We start from the raw sequence: 20,903 nt of genomic DNA, 5'->3' as shown, positions 1-20,903 counted from the left end.
AGCTCCTATCTCTAGTCATTTTATTTGCATTTCCTGTGTGGAAACAGCGGTGCTAAATTCTCTTTGGAGAGAAAAGGGAATCTGGAAGTGGGACTCTGCCCTATCAGCTGTGTGGAAGCTGTGGCTATAGGAACTATTCACCATGGGGAAGGTGGAGCTGGGCACTCCATCTCCCTTTTGTTCCTCCTCACCATGCACTTGTCACACTGGATCATGAGTCCTTCATCTTTGTAAAGGCCACAGATGCAGCGGATTACATCCTCATCTTTCTCATGCCCATTCTCCTTCTCACAGATGGACGTCTCACTGCTGTCAGCTTCGCTTGCTGTCTCCCCCACAATCTCATCGATCTGGGCAGAAGCTTCATGGCGAGCATTGTAATATGCCTTCCGTAGTCGGCACACGTCACGTCCAATTGGAGACTTCCTGCCATAGTATTTCTGAATACAAAAAAAGCAACTCACTTTTCTAAACACCCCTTACCTTGGGCACATTCATCCACTCTGCCCACTTCAGTGTGCTTTCTTGGGAGATGGCCTACTCTGCTAGCCTCATTACTGGGGTATATTCACTCTACCTACTGCCATATGTTTCTAGGTCAGATGTCCCTGCCCAGTCAGCTCTCGTGTACCTCTGGGGCCTGCCCCAGATGTCTTAGAGGCAGGTGCGTGTGCCCTGGCTATCCCTGTATGCCCCTGAAGTACAATTTAATTCCTTTGAGAAGCAAGCTGGTCTCTTCAGGCTGGAAAGATGCACACTATTCACAAGCCTTTACTTTGTTAGCACCATGCAGCTGGAGCAAGTTGAGAGAGCAGGCTGAAGTGAACAAGTTATCAATATCATCTCTCTGCATTCACTTGGCTTGTCAGAGGAGAGTTATATAAATCTCTCTCTCTGTTGCAAGAACCTCTGTTGCCATGACCATTAATTCAGGCCACACCCACACTGCCTGTGCTGTAGCTTTATGGCTTGGCATCCTTACCTCAGCATTCCGGAAGACCTTCAGCATGTCCCCATCAAAAGCTTCCACAGTTTTATAATACCCAGTCAAGATCTGCTTCTCAATAGTGGCAAGGTCCAAGGGGTCAGAGATCTTCTCATAGTAATCTGCATTTCTAAAAGAGGAGGGAATCTATAGTGTCATTTTCACCAACATGTCAAAGATGCACAAATCGGTTAGAATAAAATTGTAGATTGGTCTGAGAAGCAAGAACTTACTTTTTCTTTGGAGGAAGGTTCAGCAGTGGAGCTGCAAGAGCCTGCCTGGAAGAGTCTGTAAAGGAAGCACAGAGTTGAACAGTGCTTTGCCATACCAGAATTAAACAAGAGATGTAAACAGTGAACTAGTCTAAAGAGATCCCCTTTTTCACCCTCAAACACAGGGAACAGGAATTGTTGGATATTTTAAGGAACTGGCTGTTGTGCACTCTTTACATGGGCAGCACTGAAGATCAGTTCACACTGCAGCAGCATCTTGCACACTGAATCATAGAACTGAATCTATACAAAATACTTTTGTAGGACATCCCCAACTGTGGTAGCAGGAGAAGAGATTGTGGGAAATGGAGGGTGGAGCTGGGGGTAGGAGGAGCAATGGAGAAGGGGTTGTTTGAAGTCCTGAAATAAATTTATTCTTCTTTAATACGTTATGCTCTGATGACCCTCATCCCTGTGTTCGGAAGAGTGATAAGATCTCAATGCAGGCTGATAGCAGAGTGTCTGCTTCACCTTTGTAGGAGATGATGCTGTCACAGATCTCCTTGAAGATTTGTGCAAGGCGTGCAGCACGAGCCACTTCAATGTTCTCTTCAGCTGCAGCCAAGCGCCGTGTTCGCACAGAACGGGAGGTTTGGAGGGCTGAGAACTGGGTCATGAAGACATCTGAAAGAAGGGACAAAGAACAACCTTTATATAGAAGTTCTACCTCAAGAGGAACTAACGTTCTTCTCAAATTGAATACTTATGACGACGCCAGATGGTGTCTCCTCTCCTGCACCAAGTTCAGAAGCTTATTTCCTGTTAGCATTGACACTGATTTGGGTTACAATAAAAAGTAAAGAGTCAGATTCACTGGTATTCTCTGGCTGTTTTGTGCTGCTCTAGCCAGCTAAGCTGGATTTATGGCTACGTTGTGTTGCTAGAGCGGAAAAAAGGAACCAGGACAAACTAGGGAACGTGAATGAAGGCATGTGGGTCCCAATTTCTCACTTAGCTGCCAGAGGGGAGCCAAAAGCTGGAATAGGGTTGCATGGGTATAACTGAGGGTAAGATCTGATCTTCTGAATGGAGAGTGTTTTGGAGAGGGGTTTGTAACTTTCCTTTGGCTGCCACATGTCCCATCCCCATAATACATGGCAAACCAGAAAACCTTGTTTCCCAAAGACCTAAACTCAGAGATGCTCACTGTTATGAGGATAATGAGAACTCTCAAAGTTAGAATGGATTGCTGCTGCTGCAGGTGCTGAGCAGCTCTTTTCTCATTATGGACTAATTCTGCCCTGTATTATTTATGCTGTTATGCCAATTCTCTAAAATGGCCACATCAGGTTTCTCCTTCTCTGAAAAATCACCTGTGGGGAGAGGGGACAGGAATTCCAAATGAACAATAGCATTTCCAGTGGGAGTTGTGAGCCTTCAGGATCCTGCAGGGGAACACAGGAATTTCTGTACTGAATCGACCAGCGGTTTATCCAGTCCAGTCCCTGGCTCTGACAATGGGAAATACCAGATGCTTCAGAGGAAAATGTAAAACTCCATAATGAAGAATAATAAAAAAAGCCTATAGGGGGAGATTTTTCCTCACTCAGAGTGACAGTGAAAACAGATCTGTATATAAACACCCCAATCAGTATTTGAAAAGCTATTTGGACTTGGTAGTAACTTTCTATTGGATCTGTGAATTGATTTGAATTATCCATGGCTGTAAGCTTTCACACCAATGTGATTTGACTAGGTCCCCCAGAAGAAAGAGGTAACAGCAGGAGACTGTGCAGGCCTCACCAGATTTGATGTTGCCGTCATCCGGCAGATTCCATTCCAGCGGTTATAATGATGCAGAGTGGATGTTGTCACTGACATGTTTCACTTCCTCTTGTTTTTGCCGAATCTTCTCCCAATTCCGTACCAGAAAAACATGACGTTTTAGCACAAAATTCCTGCAAAAATTAAAAACATGCATTTTCAAATCACCTCACTGTCTTAATGTTGACTACTGGAAGCAGAAGAAAGAAGGCAACAGCTTAGATATTCCCTGATCTATTTGGAAGTACTGTGGGGATCTAATCTAATCTATTAATCAGTTAATGCCATCTATTATGCAGCACACCAGAGGTAGTGATGGGAGCCCTTTGTTTCAGATGGGCTCATGACAGTCTAAGACTTGTTTTCTTGGTAACTTTTGACATGGCTGATCATCTGTTACTGAAATGGTAACTAAATTATGATGATGGTGTGTCTGGAACTTCCCTCCAGTAGTGTGGTTCTATTAGTGACAATGGTAATGATAGGTAAGTGCATGTCCAGCAATTAAGAGTTTGAAATGCTGCATCCCTCAAGTTTCTGTTCTGTCACCCCTGTAATACCTCTTGGAGAGATAATTCCTAAATACATCAGTTTGCTGATAACACGGTTATAGATTCATAGATTCTAAGGCCAGAAAGGACCATTGTGATCAACTTGCCTGACCTCCCTATACAACACAGGCCAGAGAACTTCCCCAAACTAATTCCTAGAGCAGATCTTTTAGAAAAACAACTGCTCTTGATTTAAAAATTGACAGTGATGGAGAATACACCATGGCTCTTGGAAGTTGTTTCAATGGTTGATTACTCTCATTGTTAAAAATTTACAGCTCATTTCCAGTCTGAATTTGTCTCGCTTCAACTTCCAGCCATTGGATAGTGTTATACCCTTCTCTGCTAGACTGAAGAGCTGTTGATTAATATTTGTTCTCCACGTAGGTACTTTTAGACTGCAATCAAGACGATCCTTAATCTTCTCTTTGTTAAATTAAACAGATGGACTCAAGGAGCTCAATCACTAGAAGATACTTTTCTAATCCTTTAATCATTCTTGTGGCTCTTCTCTGAACTCTCTCAACTTTATTAACATCCTTCTTGAATTTTGGATACTGGAACTGGACACAGTATTCCAGAAGCAGTCATATTAATGCCAAAACCAGAGGTAAAATAACCTCTCCACTTCTACTCAAGATTCCCATTTATGTATCCAAATATCACATTAGCCCTTTTGGCCATAGCTAATGTTCAGCTGATAATCCCTAAATCTTTTTCAGAGTTACTGATAGAATCTCCCGTTCTATAGTATGGCCTACACTCTTTGTTCCTAGATGTATACATCTACATTTAGCCATGTTAGACCACATATTGCTTATTTGCACCCAGTTTACCAAATGATCTAGATTGCTCTGTATCAGTATCCTGTCCTCTTCATTATTTAGCACTGCCCCAATTTCTGTGTCATTTGCAAACTTTATCAGTGACCATGTTTTTTCCCAGGTCATTAAAAAAAAAAAAAAAAATTAAATTGCATAGGACCAAGAACTGACTCCTGCAGGACCCCGCTAGAAACACACTCATTTGACTGCCCCCATTTACAATTACATTTTAAGACCTATCAATTTAGTCATTTTTAATCCATTTAATGTGTGCCATACTAATTTTATAGCTTTCTATTTTTTAATCAAAATGTCATGCGGTACCAAGTTAAATGCCTTACAAAAGTGTAAGCATATTACATGAACCCTATTTATTTATCAACCAATGTGTAATCTCATAAAAAAAGGTATGAGGTTAGTTTGATGGGATCTATTTTCCATAAACCCATGATGACTGACATTAATTATATTATCCTCCTTTAATTCTTTATTAATTGAGTCCTGCATCAGTTACTCTATCTCTGTTTTGTGAACCCTGATAGCCTCTCTTGGAGGGACTACCTTAAAGATAGAATTCTAGCTTCTGGGTAAGGAGCATCAGTATGAGGAGGGTCTCTTTTCCTTTGTGTCCCCACTCACAAAGGGGTATCTTTGGAAGTTATGAAGTAGGTTTCATTATTTTCAGTCACATTCTTTCCATGAAAAGGAAGGTTATTTACATTACACAGCTTTGATTTTCAGCATAATTTGCACAGGCTGGGCACTTACCAATATTTACGCTATCATAACTTTACCAAAGAAACACATGTATTCCCAGCAAGGGGCCATTATTTTCCTTTCCACTTACTAGGGACTACAGCTTGGTTGTCACTTGCAGTTGCTGCAGATTGCAGCAACCGACTGCCCAAAAGGTCTAAGAGCTGACATCACATCATGCCTGCCACCCAGCGTTATTTACACTGACCGCCTGAAGAAGTAGTTGACTAAGTTTAAGGTGGTTCTGTTGGTCTGTGGAAGGGGTCAGAAAGAGGATCTGGGCAAACTGTAAAGGACTGGGGAACAGGCAGTCTGGCCTAGTGATCACAGCTGGGCTGGGGTCCATACGTCAGGGACACGAACAAGGGTTGAAGGAATCACTAGCCAGGTTCAATAAGCATGAGTCAGGATCAAAGTCAGGCCAGGGTCGAGACCAGAGATAGTACCAGGCTGAAGTCAGAGTCAAATTCAAGCTGGAGTCTGAGTCTGGAGATTGCAGGTAATACCAGGCTGGAGTCAGGAGGCAAGGGTCAGGGTCAGAGCCATGCTGGGATCAGAGATCAGGAGCTGTGGTAAGGTCTGGAATTGCAGCAGGCCCGAAGTCAGAAAGCTTCCTGGGGCACCCTCCAGGGTTAAGTAGGGCGTTTGGCAGAGAGCCGTAGGGTATTGTCACTCTGGGTCCCTTGGGCAGTACTTCCTGCGGTGCCTACTCTCTACAGTGCTCCCTGGCCAGAGATCTGAATGGCCCCCTGGTGGCACTGTGGGAATGTTAGCTGTCCCAGGCTCTTCAGACCCAGGTTCTAGTCCATGGATCCTTACACCCTCATCCTGATGGTAATCTGTGCCCTGACAGTTCCACCACTGTATTGGTGAGCAATGCTAAGGTGTGGAACTTGCACTCCTGGCACATCTCTCCCCACTTTTAATATATGCTTCATAAAAACATTACACATTCTCTCCCTACTACTTTCCTTTCTAAAGTCTTAATGCATCAGGCCAAACTGCTGCCTGCCCTGTTCTACTCGCCAGCCATGCTAACGCAATGAATTTTGTTAGTTGCACAGGAAGAACCTTGTGTGGTTGGTTCCACTCAAACCAGCACTTCATATTGATTGGTTCTGCTTTGCTAAGAGCAGAACCCCTGCCAGAACAGCAACAGAGAGCAGGCTGAGGCATTCCACACTGGTCTGAACAGGTGTGCCTGCTTCCAGGAGTAACATAGTAACACATTACACAGGAGAATGTGAACACTGATGCAGTGTGTGCATTCTCCATCCCACTAATATGACCCATTCTAAAACAGCGATTGGAAAGGCCGTTTTAATACCAATGCCACAATTTCAGATTAAGAACAACAGATCCTATCTGATCCACAACAGATCCTAATACTTAATCTATTTACCACAGATCCCAGCACCCTTCTTCTTCATCTGGACATTCTGTGATGCCTTATTTTATGGAGAAAAGATTCATTTTGATTTTATAGCAACCCTGCATTGCTGGGGAGAAAAACAACCCTGAAATCGTTCCTTACCTTTCTCTGTTGGACATCGGCTTCATCTGAAGCTGTGGGGTCAACCTGGTTGGCGTGTTCACACTTTCACTAGTCTCCTCTGTAATGTGGCCCCTCTGTAAAATAGATAATTCTGGTGAGAGAAACCAAGGACAAATGGTATGGCAATTCATTTGAGCCAACTCTCTGAACATTGTTTCTCCAGTTTTCTATGCACATATATAACAAATATGCTTCACCTTGGTCTGGCTGAAACAAACTGACTTCCCTGTAACCTGTCTATGAAAGAAGAGCTGGCTTCAGTACTCACCCCTTTCTTTAGTTTGTGCTTTGACTTTCTCTTCTCTTTCGATCGTCCAGGCCTTCTGTGTGTGGTTACAGGCTGGTGGTTTTGCCTGAGAGTCCATTCATTCGCTGACTCTTGCCCCCAATTATTCCTCTGCATTTGTCAAAACCACACTTGCAGAGTTGCTTTGAAGTAAAAAGAATAATTATTTTTTAATAAAAATCACAACAATGGAAAAATCTGTCAATATTACCAAATACCAGCTCACGCACATATAGCACAGTGCGGCCTTATTAATAACCCCTAATCTGCACAGAATTGTTCATCTTTTGTGAGACTCATCTAGGTTTAGTAGTGCGAGCCTCACCTGTTTTTCAACATTAAATGAGTGAAAATTGTAGTCGTAAGTCAGTTCAGTACCAGCAGGCATGTCCTTAAGTGCGTACAACCCAATCCGGTAGACACCATTAACAGACCTGTAGAGAAAATAAATGAAAAATCCTGGCTTTTATCATCATGCAGGGGCTGCAAGGTCTGGAGGTGGTGGCCAAAAGAATTGGTGCTGGGGCAAAATTAGGCTTGTCCACACAGTGCAAGTGTTGAGAGGTGGGAAACAGCATTTTCATCTGGCCTTGAGCCAAACATTCCTCATTTTTACCATTCTCTCCTGCTTATCCCTCTCCCTACAAAGCCCTCCAACGAACATTAAATGTATACTTCACTTATAAAGAGCAGGAAATTGTGGCTTCAAAGTGAGAGGAGTCACAAATCACATGAGGCACCACAAATTGAAGAACCACCCCCCCGCACCAAATTCACTTAATTTTCAGGGCTTCATTCTGAACCAGAAACTAACACTTGACCTCACATTATCATTGAATATATCTATTAATTCTATTACTTTCCATAATTGTTTTTGTGTGAATTTTCATGTTCATATAAAGGAAAACTAATTAGCACTGGGTAAAGCTGCACTAGGTACAGACAAGCACAGCAAGCTTCCACACCATGCTATCCTTATTATAAATCCTATTATGCTCACCCAACATTCCAGTATAAAGCCACCCCCACAAATCTCTGCTAATACACTCAATCCCTACCCGCCATATTTCCTGCTATCCTAACACTAGGGTCTTTCCTAAGTAGAGAATAGTGGTCACAGATAGTGGTAAATTCTGACTATTTTACTATTATACTAACTCACAAATACATTTGAACTGCCAGAGGGGAAAAGCATATGGATTTATCTTACTGCACCATCTAGTCTTAATTATTATTCATAACAACGTGACATACATAATGTAGGAGCTTCCATACCAGAACAGACTATTTAGATCCATGTAGGACAGTAGCCTGCCTCAGATGTGACATTTACCTGACAGCAATACAAGTCTTACACAATACAAGATCCTTAGTCAATATTTTGATGTTGTTTCAATCTCTGCCCAATTCATCTCTTCCCTATTTCGAGACCAACTTCTCTTAGATGCTCATCCTATCTACATTTTAACCATGGATATAGCCAGAGGTCCAGCATGTACAGTATTTGTTTCTTACCATTTCTGCATCTCGCAGTTAGGATTACAGCTGTGGTTGATAAATCGAGCCTCGTTGCCCATGCGATAGCTGTCAATCACCATCCCACTGTCTAAGTTCAGACAATAATGATCGCTGTGATTATGATACTGTTCAATCATCCGGTTCCTAGAAAGCAACACAGGTAAGTTCTTGTGATACCAACTGTCAAAGCAAAGCAGACACATAGTTACTATGGAAACAGAGTGTGCAGGAACTGAGGGAGGTGGCTTTAGAGAGACAATTGTAGCACTTTATATTTACATCCAGAGATCGAGGATAAGCACTGTCATCTCTGTTTTTACAGATGAGGTACTGAAGCACAGACAAGGGCAGTGTACTTGACCAAGGTCACTGACAGAACTGGGATTAGAATTTGGGAGCTGTTCCCTCCAGACCATGCTGTCTCGTGTTATGCCAATTAATTGTACAGATTTCATCTTTGTCTCATGCATGTGTTAGACGAATGTGCAAGTACAAGGCTGTCTGGTTGTGTGCATGTTGCACAATTTGTATATATTCTCCAAAATCATCACTTCTCTTCATCTTGGTTTTCTGGGGTTGGGCACAGTTTCCTGGGATACGTCCTAGGGCAAGCTACTCCTCCTTAGCAGTGCAAAAATGGGTTCAGCCATATCAGCAACTCACTCTTCAGGCAAACATTATATCTATCTCCTGACTGAACCCTGACAGTAGTTGGTATGTAGTTAACATGACCAGGGGATTTATTCCTTTCATCAGTTATTAACAATCCCACCTGTTGTTCTTTGTCTCTGTGTCTGCCTGTAAAGGCTCATTTCCTTTCCTGCACAATGCCGCTTGCTGATTCTGTCTTGTACAATTGGAATCCTGTACAGAGCTTGTTTCTGTATCAAATTCATATTCACTTGTGGCATTGGGCATTTACAGAACAGATGTTGCAGGCACTATGTTGCAGAGGCTAATCACCTTTCTCAGTTTGACTGAAGAAAAGTTTATTGATTAAAATGATAAATTCTATGGGTTCTACCTGGTGCTAGTGGATAGAAAAATAGTGCCCCTTCCTTCCCTCCTCATACTTAGTAAATAATTCTCTATAGGGGATAATGTGTTCTCAGAGCTACTTAGTGAGTCTGCCATTTGAAACAGTAATTACAAGTTTCTACCTGAATTCTTGTTCACTAACAACTTCTCCCAAATATTCAATGATAAACTGTCCTGCTTTCAGGGGCTCTTTAGTACGAATTCCCCATCCTTTCTCTTCAGCACGGAATCGTTCCAGACACTGCACCCACTCATGCCGCTGAATCCGCTGGTTACAACATTGTTCACCACAAGGGCAAGTGTTAGGGGAACACTCAGCAAAGATCATCCTAAAATCAAAGACAAACAAGCTAAAGGAAAATGGTAAACATATATGGAGAGCTGCTGTTAAAGCAAAACACATAGTAAATCCTGTTAAAGGTTTCACTTTTCCCCAAATCTCTGACAATGGGATCCCCTTTCCTTCCTCTGTCACAAAACTGATACTATCTCAGTCCCAGTTCCTATCTCAGAAGTAGCAATACAATGAGCTGTCTATCACATGGAAGTTTGTAGGTCTACACATCCAAGTGAAGATGCAGAGCCAAAAACACCTCTATTTAGAGCTGACTAGGAATTTTTGACACAGCTTTTTTTGGTTGTAAAATGGCAATTTGTCAAAACAGAAACTGTTCCTGGAAAAGGATTGGTTTCAGTGAATTTCTCAGTTCAAAAATTTTTTGGAAACAAGTTTAGAAATTGTGGAAATGTCTCATTTCAATATTTTCAAAATGAAAACTTATGGTTATAGGTTCAAAATACCTTTTTGTTTCAAAAGTTAAACTAATTATAATACAATTGTCTTGTTTAAATAAAAAGGTCGAAACTGAAATTAAACATTTTGATTGATCTAAAATGCTTTTTTCATATTAATTGTAAACATTTTTGAGATTTGAATTTTGAGTTCTGATTGGGGATGAATTTTTGAGATTTTGAAAAATCTTCCCAGGATCAGAAAAGAATTTCCTGCTCAGCTCTACCACTACTATGCTTCTTACAGGGGCATGTGGCATAATTTATGTACAGCATTTCAACAGTCTCCAGTCCTGATTCTCCACTCTTTTATGTCAGTTTAGCTGGTGTGCAATTTAAAAAAAGTCACACCGTGGAGAAAAGAATCAGGCTCAATATCTCTTGCATTTTGACTGGCTAGTAAAAGGTATAGAAATCCCTTACACTAATCTCTGGATACCGATTATAAATTTGTGCAACCTGTTTTTTTTTCCAGAGTCCCCAACATTTTTCCCCGCCCTGTTGAATTATCCATTGGGAGAATGCTATGGTTTTAATCCTGAAAAGGAGATTATGGATTGGCTCTAATGTCACTTTGCTGAATGGCAGGAGAGCTGTGAGGGACAGGAGCACTGGGAGATAGGGTGTAGTTTAGATTCAGGAACAATGGAAAACTAATGAAATTATCATTTTTAAATAAGGTAACCTCTTTGGTAACCTAAATTATGCAGATTAGAGCTGCGCTTAGCACACAAGAGCTGAAGAACTTTCATAAGCAAAGTTGATTTAATCATAATGAAATGGCAAATTAGTCTAAGATGTTATTTGATTACTAGTCTCTTAGATTGAAGAAATGTCATGCTCTTCCCTACAGAGAACTGTTCTGGTAGTCACGAATGTAATCCAAAATCTCTATAACGTGTCTCTGTCTTACTTTCTTCCTGGCTTTTCTCTTTGTGATAATGACTACATTCTGTTTCTCTCCTCCTCATGGGATTCCTGTTCTTTCTTCATACCTTCCCTTCCCTCCTGAGTCATCCATTTCCAGCTCCATCAGCAAATGTTCTTTTCTGAACATAGATCTGACCTCAGAAAAACTGAGAGATTCCTTCCTGTCCTCAAACTAAAGTTCTTCAGAAGGAATCATCAAAAGAATGGCTTCTACTATTGTCCATGGAGTAAAATGGGTCTTTGAAAGCTTCAAGCACAGCCCAATAGACTGCTTTCCTGTCTGAGGAGGGGAAAGAAATAGCATGCTCTCTTATTATTAAAGCGGTAGCTAGTAAAGGAAACTATGCTATATGCTTCTGTATCCACACTTTGTTGTACTGGGATCAATTCAGACTGATGAGCTTCTGATCACACCCAGCACATCTCTTTAACTTTCAAATAGTATCAGTTTATGGGGATTAGCCTGTTCAGGGGAATTCCCTTATTCTGCTTTCAGCACATTTCCTACCTGTTAAGACAGTCATCTAAACAGCCCTTTCCATTGCCATCATCTGGTTTCTTACAATTGCATGTGGTGGCCTCATAGCCAGAAAGAGGCTTAACATCTACATAGACGTCTGGAAAAAGAAAAAAGGAAAGAAATAATTTTTCCAGAATAAAACAGCTATTTGAAATGCTTTCACCCCAGTGATAGAAAGCTGAGAAGAAGGTGGACGGCCAGTCTTTTATGGAACACAGGGGTGGTGGAAGAGTGGAAGTCATGTCAAAGTTCAATACTTACACTGCTTAGTGAAAGGCACATGTCTAATGACACCCACTATAAAGTAATAAATACAATAAATAATAATAATTAATAAAGTTACTTACTAGAACGGATTTTTTTATAAAGTGGGACATCTGGCTTTTTGTACAACTAAAAGGAAAAAAAAGAAAATTCTTACTTAATACATTGTACAACTGAAGCTGACATTCAGAAGTGTCAGGAAAATGATGGGCATGTTGTTCATAAGTATATGTTTATGTTAATTACTGGATAATATATGCATAAAGATCAGCTCAGGCTATTTCTCTGTGTGCGCACATCAGAGGAGAGATTAAAAAATGTATCTGAATAAAAAATACCTAAGTTTAGAGAGCTCACTGAACAAAATTTCCAACATGGTTTATTCCTCCATATTGTCTGACCACAGCAAGCAGGAAAAGTCAAACAGAACATCTATGGAAAAATACATAGCTTTTTGGGATAGTAATATTTCCCTCAGCATTGCAGAGAAAAATACTTATTTAAAATAACTTTGAGTATGGGCACCTGCTCTTGTGGTAAAGCAGTATACTTATATTCAGTACAGTGGTAAGGAGGGGGAATCAGAACTCAGGCCCAAGATCTCTGGGCTGGAACCAAGGGAAAAGCAGATCCTTTTGTCAGAATAATTTGCTATATATAAGGAGAAGACAGGAGATAAAAGGGAGTTCCCACTGTTACATATTTACTATATAAGCTATTAAAGAACTAGATTTCAGCTAACAATTTAATATATAGTAACATTGCTGCTCTCCTTTTAATTGTGTTTTAAAAGAATAATTACAATTCACTTTCTGTGTGTACTGCACTAGTAGCTCCTTTCAGTATCAACTGTCTCAGACATCATATAACAAATGATTCTATAAGTGTTCAGATATTAGGTGCATAAGGAGTGCATACCATTTTTAACTATGTAATATTATAATATAGATAAGATATTGATAGATGTAGATAATCTTAAAGTCAAAGCCAGGAACTCTCCCCAAATAGAATGTCAACAGCTTTCACTATTTTAAGATTAGACTTTGGTGGTATTCTGATGAGCACCTGGAGCCACACTACTTTGGGAATTTGTTTAGCTCATTTACATGGTGAGGTTACATCTCCTAGAGCTCATTTCTTGCTGTAGAGCTGGAGATGGATCTACCCTGCCTGTGTTAAATCACTGGTGGAGACTTCTCAGTTAAGAAAAAGAAAAGAAATCCCTATTTTTAGCCTTACATTCTTTTTAAAGATCTCTAAAGTGTGTAACTGTTAAATACTCTCTGCACTCCCCTCAGTATGAAAATTTCAGCTTGCAAGTAAAAAATAAATTCCATTCTGCTGGGACTGATTCAAGAAAATAAGGCCTGAAATTTCTCAGTGCTGTTGGCAGTACATCTGAATTCTCCTGAGGCGCGTCTAAAACAAGATCCTTATAAAAAGTAAGCAGGCCTCCAAAATAAAAGTCCATAGCAAAATTAAAGATGGCTTTTTCAGAAACTCGGTAGACTGCTGCTATTTTGCAGTGAAGGGGAAAATGGAAATTGTCCACATTAAATATATATGCAAATTATTTTCTCATTAATGTCAACATAAATATTTACCAATATTCAGAAAATGTTACTGTAGCTGTGATGTAAGAACCCTAGTTTCTTTCTAGAATTTCTGAATGCAATCTTGGCACTTAGTAACATTTTTGTCTTGTACCTGATTATGTTTCCACTGCCAGAGGATGTCATAGGGCAGCTGGAAGTCTATTCTCTTCTGTCTCAGATACTTCCCTGAAACAAAATTGTTTATATGTCACTCATTCATACATACTCATGAGGAAAGAGGACCATGAATGGGCACAGAGCCAAATTCTGACAGAAGCCCCTCAAATCTCTGAAAATAGTAAAAGGCAGAATAGCAGAAATCCTCAAAGAACATTTTGTTTATTAGGAGCACACAGGAAACATGTCAGTAAAGAATCCTTCGAAAGGATCACAACATGCTGGTGTTGTTGGCTTTCCTCTAGTGTCACAGATAGGTTTATTCTTATGGGTACTGAATGAGGTTTTTTCACATTGTAACATCCTCAGTGTTATTACCAGGGACAGTGTGTACAGTGGGGTCTTGGTGACCCAACAGTTCAGTAACAGATTTTTTCCATTAGCCTCTTAAGTGGGTCACATAAACTGTACTTCCAAATATGAAGATTGGCTTGCTGGGGAAGGTGAGAGGGAAAGGCACTCTGCTTTCTGTGGTGAGGGGGTCTTAAACTGTACTTTGATGACTGACCTTAGAGAGATCATAAAACTGATGTTTGCAGCTAACTCCTGACAACAATGCCAGAAACTCTGCGGGGGTTCTCACAGGAGAGGTCATTGTAAAGTGAGAAACTGGAAGGCCAGAATACATTTTACAGATATAAAAAGACTTGCCTTTTAATCTTCAAAAATCTATTTTCCCCAGGAAGGTACCTACTCTGGTTTTGTAGTATTTTTGACATTGTAACATCTCAATGTTATTACTGGGACAGTGTACAGAGTGGGGTCCTGGTGACCCAAGAATGCAGTAACAGATCTTTTTCACTAGCAATTTCCACAGCTGTGCTTTTAGGTCAGAACTTCATCCTGGCATTTGCTCTTCACAACCCCCTTTCCCCAAACAATGTACTAGTATGTAGAGGGCGAGTCTCTCCTCCCTCCCCGCTCCCCACCCATGAATGTACTGAAATGGGATTTCAGTTAAGTTTCCAAAAGGTGGAACTATCCTGGATTTTTTCCCAGCCTGACTCAAAGTGAAATTTTCTGATCCATGAAGCCCTGCCCTCTATGTCAGAGAAACACTGTGGAGAATTTATTTTGCCAATCCTCATTTCTTCCTATCAGTGTGAGATGTCTGTAAAACAAGCAACTGATGCTCTCCCTTCTGCACATTCTTATGGAAAATCTGACCAAGTCATCTGATAAAGTACTCAGTTGGATGCTCCTAAGAATCATTTGAGTCCCCTTCAGTGCTTCCCTTGCTCCCAGTATACAGCACTTAGGAGGGCAATACAAGTGAGTGTACTAAAAATATGGCAAGTAGAAAATGAATAGTGTTCTTAAGCATTCAATCTATTTTACTTTGTTTTATCCAGTCAGATTTTCTCAGGAAGGACCATTTTCCCCCTACTTATTTTACCAAAGTGAGCACAAAGACTATTACTATGTGTATACTGTTTATTATATGACATGAAAAAAGATGCTGGAAGAAAAGAGGAATTCTTTAAGCACTTTTGAGTTACTAAATCGTACAATGAAGAGAGGAGGAGGATGGAAGAGACAGAACAGTTTGCGCTGAACTACATTTTGTAAAGAGAGACGAGATAGTGGCTGGGTTCTCAAGTATCTAGACAAGAATTCCAGAACTCTGCCCAGACTTGATTTCTTAACCAATGAGACAGTGAATGACTCTTTTACTGGCATTATGCTGCATAATTTAACAAGGAGATCTCTAAAAATAATTGTATCTGCCTATGCAGTGCAGGGTTCCAGTATGTTTGAAGTGCTTCTTGATTCCAAGCTCCACATCTTCATATCACTTCCTCTTTCCTAACCAGTATAAGTGAGCTGAGTAAAACCTGTTGTACAAATTTTTTTTTTTTGGAGAGGTATCTACAGCCCATCCCACTGTTTTTGTGTAAGAGATATTCCTTCCTATTTCAACAGTTGGTGTCAAACAGTTAGTAGACACAGATACTATACAGTACAAATCTATTGCAACTTCCAGAAATGAAGTTACTTTAAGGAGACTTACTAAGGAAAACAGCTATCTGACTGGAGGAGAGAAGCTCTGTCTCATACATTATTCATCAGTAACTTCTAACTAGGAATTTCAAATAAAGTTTGATACTCTCTCCTTAATTCTCATTACTGTGCCCAAAGAACTAGAATGATCTAGCACAGATAACAATAATATAAAAAGTTTCCATAAGCCTAATTTACACAATAGACCAGAGGGGTCAGGAGAATCCATTAGGGTCTAATGTACTAAGTCTTAAGCCCATTACACCCTAAAAATACGAACCAGGGCTGAAAATGACTTTCAATAATCGGTTTCCATGAACTGGTATTGACTTAAATGTTGGTAGTAGTGGTAGTGGCTTAAATGGTAAGTGTAGATTTGACAAGGCCATTCCTAATAAAGTTTCAAGGGGACATGATATTGAAAAAACATTTTCAGCAATAGTTCAATTTCTTGGTGTGCATAGAGTTTCTGCCATTAAGAACCTGGCTACTACAAGTGTCAGGGTTTGATACTGCAAACACCAGGAGTTTTTAAACTAAGATTAAAATGTTGTCCTGTCATTTTGTTTGGATACTGCTGCACAGATCTGAAACCAAAAGGGGTGAATAAAGATGAAGTGTCAGCCCAATGCCCAAACATCCTGGCTTTCCTGAGTCTAATCAAGCCCTTTCATGTTCCTCTAGCAATAATTTTTGTGGTTTCATTTAGATTCAAATGCATACCTCCATCATTGAGAAAACTGGAAAATAAAAATTGTAATGTTTTCCTTACAACTTACTCTTAAATTATTTTTTATTTCAAAGCTTTTTTTTATCCTTAGCAGGTTCCAGGAAACAGCTAAATCTGCTGGGAATTTGCTTTCACTTCTATGACCTCACTGAGTTAAACAAAAGGCCCTTTCAAGTGCCCTGGCACTAAGCCTGGAGAATATGGAACGTTCTCTAGCACTCATTAAGCAGGCACTAGTAAAGTTATTTGGCAGAGAATTAAACCTTGTAACACTATTCTGTAGTTAAACCACTCTCCAGCTACCCAATACAGAGTAATTAAAGCTTCCTTATCTTTATTGCAGAAGTTTGTTTGTGTCTGCTGGTACAAATAAACTGGAGGTTATGGCTTTGTGTGGAAAAAAGAACAGGATCATTGCATTGCATACTAAACCTGAGCCTCTAGGGAGACAGTTCAATTGTGGGACAAACCACATGAACTAATAAAAAAGGAGGAATTTATTGAGAAAATTCACAGATTTCTTGTTAATACCTTTAATTCTGAAATTTGAATTCTTAAAAGTTCATGGTTATTGATTTACACATGAAGATCTGTCATATCCTTCAGCTGCTGTTTCATTAAATAAGCTAACCCACAACACAACACAACACACAAGGCCTTGGCTAAAGGAGACATTCTAATCAAACAAAAAACTTTCCTCATCTAGAAAGTGGAAGCTAAAAACATTCACAGGTATGTGGGAAGGATTTATTAATGTTTGTGTTTTGTTTTAGAGATATAACAGGTGTTCATTATTTTACTGGTTTCCATCCTACTTTAATACTGCTTTGAAAAGAAAATTATTGTACAACACTTAAGCAAAGTATATAATGTTTAAAGAGTAACATTTATTTTGATTGATAAACCAGTATGAAAACTAGATTAAGATCTTGACAATGTAGAGTAAACAGAAAAATTGCAAACAGTAAAATCCAAAAAATAATTTAAGAAAAGCTTTTATTGTATTTCTCATACAGTCCATCTTGTTCCCATAGACTCTGAATGATGAAAGCATTCAGAGTCTGAATCAAATGAGTTTGATACAATTTTGGGGCAAGAAACTTTGGTTATTGAACAGCTACAAAGCCATTTCTACAAAACAAACCTAACACACAGAGTGCTCTTCAGTCTGAACTGTTAGACTAAAGACAGTTCACAGAGCACAGAGGAGTGAGTATGACTTCTGACAGTTAAAGAGTAGGTGAAATGAGTGACCCTACAAGAAAAAGGCAGAAAAAAGTGGGGAGGAAAAGGAGAGAGAGAGAGAGAGAGAGAGAGAGAATAGAAAATCTAAATGGAAAAGTTTAACCCCCAACCTAAGGAGTGGCACTTGATTCTCAGCAATAGAAAACATATACGAAGTACTCACCAACATGAATAGGATCTGGGAACAATCCATGTTCATGCTCTCCAGGAGTGTACTCCAGCTTCTCTTTCTGTTAATTGGGATCAGGCGGCTCTTTGGCTGAGAATGAGAGGCAGAAAAAAGCAGAGAAAGCCAAATGAGAGAGTTTTATCACTTGTGAAAACAACACTTATATACTAATGAAGGTATTAATCCTTAGTCTGTCAGACTGTAATGGTCTGTACCACTTTTCTGGACCCCTACCACTCTTGAAAACCAGGCCTTTTCTTGGATTCAGGGCTTCTGAAGGTCAGGCCACTTGTATTTCAGTGTCTAAATAGGAATGTAGTATCTTTAGGCATACTATTTGAGAATTGTAAACCTGGGCTCATATAGTTTATATTTACATGGACTAAAGAAGATACAAACTCCAAAAGTCTAATCAAATTTACAAGATGTTTTCCAAGTAGATCTAACCTACCTGTTTCAAGACTAATGGGTCAAAATTATTTTTAAATTGTATAATTTTTTTGGGGACAATACTGAAAGGGAAAACGATCGACTTGAAAAAATCACATTTCCATCTGAATATTTGTACCTACAGTTGTTATAAGTAAGGTCCAAGATTACTAGAACAAAAAAGGTAAGAGATTAAATAAAATAATATACTCTTTTTTCAGTTTGCTTACTTAGTGCATTTTATAGCATTTTGTGTATAGTAAGTTTCACTGTTTTGTTGACTGCATATGCCCTCCTCCATACCCTTCAAGAGTTTGTTAACCATTAAAACAGCAGAAGTGCTGAAACTAAACAGACAGCAACCAGCAGAGGAAAAGGGGAGGGAAAAGAAGTGAGCCTGTGCACATTTGGTGTTGTAGCTCTGAGGCACACTCACCAGGCCCATCTAAACACGAGCAGGAGGACAGAAAAATTCTTACTTTTATTTAAAGAAAAATTTTAAACAACATACTATGGCATAGTAGATAAAGGGTACTGAATCAGAAATGGAATGTTTAGTCATCAATTAAAAAAACCCACTTGACATTGATACCAGAGTTTAAAGGGACACAGCCAATAAGAATTTCTGAGGGCTAGAAAGAGGATTTATGGATGGAGAAAACCAGTGGTTCTACTCCTTCTTCAGCCCTTTCTGTCTATACCCTCTCTTATCTAACAGAAGATGTATTTATTCAGCAAGTATTCACAGCATTTAGTTATTATTTATTATCTGTATTACAACAGCAGCCAGATACCCCAACTTGGATGTGGGACTTGTTATGCTGGGTGTTGTACATTACAAGACACTCCCTGTGCTGAAGAGTTTATAGTTGAAGGCTTTGATTTTCTAAGACATATGTACTTAACTTTATTCATGCAAGTAACAGAGTTACATTTTAAGGTAAGAAAAAAACATTAGGATCATCTATTTTGACCTCTGGCATAACATAAGCCAGTCGAATTTAACCCAGTGAATTCCTGCACCTAAGCCAACAATTTGTGATTGATTTAGAGCATATCTTTTAGAAAAAATTCATCTTGATTTAAAGCAGGGGTAGGCAACCTATGGTACGTGTACCAAAGGCGGCACACGAGCTGATTTTCAGTGGCACTCACACTGCCTGGGTCCTGGCCACCGGTCCGGGGGCTCTGCATTTGAATTTAATTTTAAATGAAGCTTCTTAAACAGTTTAAAAACCTTATTTAGTTTACATACAACAATAGTTTAGTTATTTATTATAGACTTATAGAAAGCGACCTTCTAAAAAAGTTAAAATATATTACTGGCACGCGAAACCTTAAATTAGAGTTAATAAATGAAGACTCGGCATACCACTTCTGAAAGTTTGCCAACCCCTGACTTAAAGACTTTAAGTAATGGAGAATTTACCATATCCCTTGGTAATCTGTTCCAGTGGTTGAGTACCCTCAATTGCTAAAAGTCAATGAGACTATTTGAATGCATAAAGTTAAGCATGTGCATGAGTTTTTGCAGTTTGGGATCTAAATAAATAAAAAACAAAGGGTGGGAAAAATAATTAACAACTCAATTCTACATATGGAGAACTGAGACAGAGAGATTAAGTGATTTGCCACGATCACAGAGGAAGTCTATGGTAGAGCAGGGAAGTGAACATAAAGTCCCAAAGCAGCGCCTTATGCACAGAACCATTCTTCCACCTCTTTTATATTATTATTGTACTTTGCGCTTAGGGCCTTTCATCCAAGCACTTTATTACTTGAGAAAAAATTAGGATGATCCCCATCCTGTAGACAAGGAAACTGAGGCACGGGTAGATTAAGCAACTTTCCCAATATCACACATTGAATGAGTGGCAGATCCAGGAATGTAACAGAAGTACCATCACGTCCCAGTCCATTGTTCTACCTTCTAGATACACTTACATTTGTTACTTAATTCCGAGTATATATCCAACTTGCTGCAAACTCATGTATGCATTTGCTTCTACATCATCATTCTTCGACAATGTTACTGGCCTAGTGGATAAGGGTGGAAGCAGTCAGTGTGCTATATGTTGATTTTAGTAAGACTTCTGACATAGTCCCACGTGACATTCTCATATGCAAACTAGGGGAAATGTTGCCTAAGTGAAATTACTACCAAGGTGGTGCACATCTGAAAGACCACAAGTCAAAGTGTAGTTAGCAACAGTTTGCTCGAGACTGTGAGGGGTGTATCTAATGGGGCCCCACAGAGGTCAGTCCTGGTCTGATACTAGTAAATATTATAATTAATTACTTGGATATGGAGAAGTTAGCAGTTTTATCAAATTTGCAGAGGACACCAAGCTGGGATGGGTTGCAAGCACTTTGGAGGACAGGATTAGAATTCAAAACTGCCCTGACAATTGGAGAACTGGTTTGAAATCAACAACATGAAATTCAATAAAGACAGTGCGAAGTACATCACGTAGGAAGGAAAAATCAAATGCAAAACTAGAA

General features: G+C 39.6%; 1 protein-coding gene across 1 annotated transcript in view; it reads right to left on the bottom strand.

The window, feature by feature from the left end:
• Nucleotides 1-20,903, bottom strand: part of ASH1L (ASH1 like histone lysine methyltransferase) — a 159,081-nt gene that overhangs the window by 13,684 nt on the left and 124,494 nt on the right. The window contains 15 exon segments of the mRNA XM_038383327.2: nucleotides 192-440; nucleotides 983-1,115; nucleotides 1,219-1,273; nucleotides 1,729-1,881; nucleotides 3,001-3,155; nucleotides 6,687-6,781; nucleotides 6,976-7,061; nucleotides 7,064-7,136; nucleotides 7,319-7,427; nucleotides 8,509-8,655; nucleotides 9,672-9,878; nucleotides 11,780-11,888; nucleotides 12,139-12,184; nucleotides 13,763-13,836; nucleotides 17,967-18,033. Coding sequence (XP_038239255.1) covers nucleotides 192-440; nucleotides 983-1,115; nucleotides 1,219-1,273; nucleotides 1,729-1,881; nucleotides 3,001-3,155; nucleotides 6,687-6,781; nucleotides 6,976-7,061; nucleotides 7,064-7,136; nucleotides 7,319-7,427; nucleotides 8,509-8,655; nucleotides 9,672-9,878; nucleotides 11,780-11,888; nucleotides 12,139-12,184; nucleotides 13,763-13,836; nucleotides 17,967-18,033 — 1,758 coding nt within the window.

Source organism: Dermochelys coriacea, chromosome 24, assembly GCF_009764565.3.
Source record: "Dermochelys coriacea isolate rDerCor1 chromosome 24, rDerCor1.pri.v4, whole genome shotgun sequence".
Classification (NCBI taxonomy): Eukaryota; Metazoa; Chordata; order Testudines; family Dermochelyidae; genus Dermochelys; species Dermochelys coriacea.
This window is presented reverse-complemented; position numbering and strand designations above follow the sequence as displayed.